A 6000-nucleotide genomic window follows, 5' to 3' on the forward strand; every position below is an offset into this window, starting at 1 on the left:
TTTGGCATCCGCCCGCTATTAGTAATCGATTGGATGAATTGACTGCCAGGGTTTGAGATTGGCAGATCAGAATCCGCAAGTCAAGAAAGGATTCCCGTGATGTCCTTATACTTGGCACCACTATGGTCATCCATGGCATCTGACTGAAGATTTGTACATTTGATAGCAGCACTTTGAGGGGTGACACTAAACTGGCACCTTTATTAATATTATACTTGCCGTCATCTGTGGAGTTATAGTAAAAAATCCTGACAATGACACTAAATGTGCTTGGCACCCGGCATGGCATGTACTTGGCACCCGGCATGGCACGTACTTGGCACCCAGCATGGCACGTACTTGGCACCCGGCATGGAACTGTAATAGCACTATACTATTTGGGGAATGACCTAATACTTGTCCCTGCTGTAGGGCCAGTCCTGTTATGCATGGTATCTGGCATAGTCCTATTAGGCTAGCGCCAGTACTTTTATACGTGGCACGACTTTTACCATACTTGGCATCGCTATTAAAGCCAAAACTAGAGCAAAAACATTAATCTACTCGGCATCAAACATGGATCTGTAATGAAACTATTCTACTTGGCACCAGGTATGACACGTTGGCTCAGCTCTGTTGTAGTAAGGCATACCATGCAGGGTATTTGTACGTTTGGAAGAGTTCCCGTTATCCATGGCGTCTGGCATTATCCTATTAAGCTGGCGGGCACTACTATTTTATTACCTCCACCCTGCGCTATACTTGGCGCCAAATGTGTTGTTAATATTATAGTAATAACTGTAAACAGTGCAATTGTATTTGGTATGAAATATATTTGGGAGTGTGAGAATGTACCTGTACTTCTATGACATGCTGGAAAGGTTTGGCATGGCACTGGAAGACCGGTCCGGGCCACCCCACGGGCAAGTGCGCTGTCCAAGCTCTGCTGGCTCCGTACAGGGATCCCAGATACTGCTGTTCCATGACTGGTCTTCTCTGGTCTTCCTGGCGTCCCGTTCCATACACGGGGCACATCAGTCAATGCTGTGAAAGAAACAGATAAAAATTTCACTCGGTGCCAATAAGGTGGCAATGCCAGCTCGGCACTGGCACAGACAATACACATCTAGAGGAACGACTATGCCACAATGGTTGACTTACGTTCCCCAAGTTGGCTCCGTCGCCCACACGACATCCTCCTCTGTAATTCCCATGCAGACCCGGGTCTCTCCTCCTCTGCGGCAGCCGCCCCACCACCTACACGGATTTCGGAGGCCTGAATGACTGGTGGTCTTGAGCCCTTTATGCTGTTCTCATATGCTGGTGGTCTCTTGCCCGTAGGGTATGTCCAGACGGCAGGAGAAGCCTGCTCCCCTTGGACCTGATGAAGGTGTGCTGAAGGAGGCCGACTAGGGAGTTGTGTGCCCGCCACACGGGATGCTGGGCAGATAAGACCTGCCAAGACCGAGATCTCCCTTTCTGTCTTTTCCTCAACCTGTGAGGCTGGTAAGAGAGAATGTGTCACCTTCACGGAAGAATAAACCATGGTATAAGAAAGGGCTTTGTCCCGATTATGTCCATGGGGAATGGGTAACATCGATGCCCCTTTTTCGTGTGAGCATGTGGACCCTCTTGGGGTTTCAGACTCTGGTCTGCGCTGGGCAGAGGCCTGTGGGGGCAATGGTGTTGAGTGACTGCGGGCACGACCAGATGGAGGGAGATGAACAGATGACGAGGAAGCTGCACTTGGCATCTCCTTATGAGGAATCGGCAGCTTAGATGATGAGGCCGGATGTGAAGGCTTTGTGACTTTTTGACCCTTTCCAGATGGTGCCCCTAGAAGAGGAGGTCGATGCTGTAGGAGATTAGGAAATGGCGGAGGGATGTCAACCTCCGGAGTTCTAGGTGGTGGAAGTCGGCGACGTTGAGGATGTCGCAGATGAGATGACTGGTCTTCATGAAGAGGGTATTTCATTTCCTCATAAATTGCCTCTTCTTCACCATCTGACTCTTCTTCTGGCGGTGCTGGGGTGGATGGGGGAGGAGGCCTTCGAGACGCATTGCCTACCATCTCAATGTACACCGGTTCTTCTGGGGAGGGTGAAGAGGCGCGGGTGGAAGTGAGAATGGCAGATGTTGAGGCAGGTCGGTTCGCATAGGCCTCGTCAAAAGAGGCAGAGAGATGTGTATGGGGACTGCGCTGCGGCTTCTGTGGGGGCATCCGGCGAGTGTCAGAGGCACTTTTTAGGGACCCTATAACACAAAAAAAAGAGGCCTTTGGTTACACCATTAGAAGGTTACAGAGTCAAGTCCTCTAACATAAGGTGGAATAAAAGTTGGGGTGGACCTAATACCCAAGGGACATGGAGACAGGGCAAGACTGTCCCTGCCATAGGGACATCATCCAGCTGGAATGTTAAAAGCTTTCCCCGGATAGATATGTCACCACCTAGTTAAGCTTATGACTCCATGTAGGACAAGAACTTCATGGTGCTCTTTGACAGCATAATCTTACCTTCCCTCCTGATCCTACGTTCCTCTGCTGTTCTTCCCTCTCCACCAAGGCTGAGTTTTGTGCTGGGGTTTCTCTTAGGTTTAGCTGGGGGTCTCCTTCCCGGGGGACCCCCTTCATTTCCACTATCCTCTGGTGCACTGCCCACCGAGTGACAGGAAAGAGATCGAGGGGCCATGGCACTGGCACATGGGAGAGGAGCCCGCTCCTGAGAGGCTGGCATCGTCATGAATCCCATACGGAAATGGCGACGGAATGAAGCCATGTCCCGAACCTTTCCCGAGCTACAAGAACAAAAAGAGACATATGGGATCGCCAATGATGGAAGACAAAGCGTTTCATTTTGCCCTTATTACTTATACATCACATAACACTAACATAATAGTTCTTCCTTTATAAATGATGGTAAGATAATAGCCCTTATTACATGGCAACTTTGGCTCTGGAATGCCTGGCACATATGGAGTTGCCGGACGTTTGGATGACTGGAGTTTGCCACACCTACAGTATGTACATCCACGAGGACTGGCTGAAAGAATACACGTCTGACCTAATTTCTAGTGGAGATCTGTCGGATGTCAGACGCCGTAAACTACCAAACACCCACCAGCCGATCCAACATAATGCCGGAAACCGGCGTCCGTTTTCCCGCCACCCTCCCTTTACCTTTTCTTAGGCTCCTCTTCCTTCTGTCTCCACTCCACCCGACTCTTCCTGTACAATAAATTCATGGCTCCAGCCTTTTCTATCCCGCGAAATGTCACAGTGTCAGAGGAGCTGGGGGTCATCTTCTGGAGACCGACCTTTAGACCCCGCTGAGGGTGGAGACTACGTTAGACAAAGTCATACATATCACTATGAGGAAAGCTTTAGAACGGAACTTAATTCTTTGTTAAACACCACAAAGTGGATGCAAAAGAGTGCAGGAAAGTTACCACGGCAAACCACCCTCCCCAATTTCCCGGGTATTAAAAAATTTACAAAAATTTTTGATTCAAGAAGTTCTCTATCTTCTTAATTTTAACCAGACAACTCAGTCCGGGGGCTATGGCCAGCTTACGAAGAGAAGAGGGGTCAATGTACAACGGTGGGGACCCTTTTCAGTATTTCCAACAATTTCCACATTCTTCTGCCGACCTACAAAGTTATGGACCACATAATGGATTTAGGTATCGAGAATTCTAATAAAACCAAAAATGTTGATCCCTATGAAATAAACACATGATTTTTATACCCTACCTTGGGGTGTCTCACGCCGGTAAATTCATCCCACAGCCATGTCTTCTGATCTTGCATGTGGGTCAAGTTGAATAAACTGACCTCCCGTTGTTTACAATGAATCTCCGGAGACGTTCATGCAGGATCTCGTTCCTGTCCCGAGTCAGGAATCAGGAAGGATTGAATCAATCCATCAAGTCTGTTCCGAAAACCTCTTTACAAACGTCTTAATCCTTCGTTCTACATTTCACATTAGGTGGAAGAAGTTTCTTTCTATGAAGACGTCACGGGTTTCAACATCGATCCGATACGAAGGCGGACTCATTGAAGTGACCATACGAAGGCGGACTCATTGAAGTGACCATACGAAGGCGGACTCATTGAAGTGACCAAACGAAGGCGGACTCATTGAAGTGACCATACGAAGGCGGACTCATTGAAGTGACCATACGAAGGCGGACTCATTGAAGTGACCATACGAAGGCGGACTCAATGAAGTGACCATACGAAGACGTTATTCAGCAGGCGTCTCCTCCACCCAAACTTTTTGCGGAACGGGAACACAAATAATCTAAGGATACCAGATGATCGTCCCTGGAAGATGGTCCATCAGCAAAAGTCATCTACAAAATGTCTAGCGGAAATCTACCACACCAAGGATTTAAGAGTACAGGGGGTTGGTAGGTTACCAGTTATCGTACATAAAATGGAAAAAGACCATTATGTACTGAAAATTAATCTCAACGGGTCAGTGCATGAGCTTGGTCCTCGGATTTAGGAAGCTTTATCATGACAAGTGCATGGGATGACGTGGTCAGTGGTGGACGAGGGACGCTAATGAAAAGCCCATAGGTACGTCATACAAACTGTACTAGACTTTTTGGTTCCTCTTCTCCGTTGGTTTCCCATAGTCAAGTGTTAAAAACAATTTCGAGCCAAGATTTTTGGAAGAAGTGTAGTCCATGTAGGTTGAGGGTCATAAGACGGGGAGACTGGAAGACGTCTTCAAAGACCGTTCTCTAGAGGAAAACATAGGAGGAACCATCAACATTTCATTCGATGGGCTTAACAAGAAGACGTTCTACCATTTATTGCTATGGATCGTACCCCGTTTTGCTGGCCACGGCTACCGTTACCCGGTGAAATTAACCCCTTAGTGACCGGCCTATTTTAGGCCCTAATGACCGAGCCATTTTTTTTTTCCGTATTTTTTATAGCCGCATTCAAAGAGTTAGAACTTTTTTATTTTTCCGTCCACATAGCTGTATGAGGACTTGTTTTTGGCGGGATTAGTTGTACCCATTTTGGGGTACATATCATTTTTTGATTAACTTTTATGAACTTTTTTTAGGGGGGGGGAATAGGAAAAAAACATGAAATTCCGCCATTGCTCTATATGTTTTAAATTGGCGCCGTTCACTGTGCGGTGTAAATAACAGGTTACCTTTATTCTATGGGTCGGTACGATTACGGCGATACCACATATGTAGAGGTTTTTTATGTTTTACGACTTTTGCAGAATAAAAACTCTTTTGAACTAAAATTATTTGTTTTTGCGTCGTCGCTTTCCAAGAGCGGTCATTTTATTATTTTTCCGTCAAAGGGGTGATTTTTTGCGGGACGAGACGTATTTTTGATTGGTACTGTTTTGGGGGACATGGGACTTATTGATTAACTTTTATTATGACTTTTTTTGGGGGGCAATGGAAAGAAACAGCAATTTCGCCATTGTTTTTTTGCGTTTTTTTTACGGTGTTCACCTCGCGGTTTAAATTACATATGTTTGGGTCATTACGGTTGCGGCGTTACCATATATGTGTACTTTTATTTATTTTTTACACTTTTAAAATAAAACCACTTTTTGTGGGAAAAAAATGGATTTATTTTTTTACTGTCATTTTTATTTCACATTTATTGCTTATTTTTTAGTCCCACTCGGGGACTTTACTATGCAATCTTCGGATCGCTGCTATAATGCTTTGGTATACTTAGTATAGTGTAAATCTGACAGGCGCGTCCTAGTAGGCATATGCTCAGGGCAGATCTGGGGGCTTTTATCAGGCCCCCGGCTGCCATGGCACCCTATCGTGGGCCACCGATGGGTGAGAGAGGGAGATCCCTTCCTTTGTAAATGATTTAAATGCCGCGGTCGCTAATGACCGCAGCATTTAATGGGGTTAAACGGGACACCCGTGCAGAGCTTAGACTGGGCCGCCGTGAAAAGGCGACGGCCTAGCCTAAGTTCCCTTAGTGACCGCCGTGAAAAGGCATTTGGTGGTCACTAAGGGGTT

At 46.6% G+C, this 6000-nt stretch overlaps 1 protein-coding gene across 6 annotated transcripts in view; it reads right to left on the reverse strand.

The window, feature by feature from the left end:
• NYAP1 (neuronal tyrosine phosphorylated phosphoinositide-3-kinase adaptor 1) overlaps positions 1-6000 on the reverse strand; it is a 131511-nt gene that overhangs the window by 3987 nt on the left and 121524 nt on the right. For all 6 annotated transcript variants that reach the window (XM_075847336.1, XM_075847334.1, XM_075847333.1 and 3 more), the window contains 5 exons: positions 3731-4728; positions 3158-3319; positions 2495-2775; positions 1141-2232; positions 835-1023 (listed from right to left, as the gene is read on the reverse strand). In XM_075847336.1, the coding sequence (XP_075703451.1) occupies positions 835-1023; positions 1141-2232; positions 2495-2775; positions 3158-3279 (1684 nt within the window). In that variant the 5' untranslated portion in view covers positions 3280-3319; positions 3731-4728. The remainder of the gene's footprint in view (positions 1-834; positions 1024-1140; positions 2233-2494; positions 2776-3157; positions 3320-3730; positions 4729-6000) is intronic.

Source organism: Rhinoderma darwinii (genome assembly GCF_050947455.1).
Source record: "Rhinoderma darwinii isolate aRhiDar2 chromosome 3 unlocalized genomic scaffold, aRhiDar2.hap1 SUPER_3_unloc_2, whole genome shotgun sequence".
Classification (NCBI taxonomy): domain Eukaryota; kingdom Metazoa; phylum Chordata; class Amphibia; order Anura; family Rhinodermatidae; genus Rhinoderma; species Rhinoderma darwinii.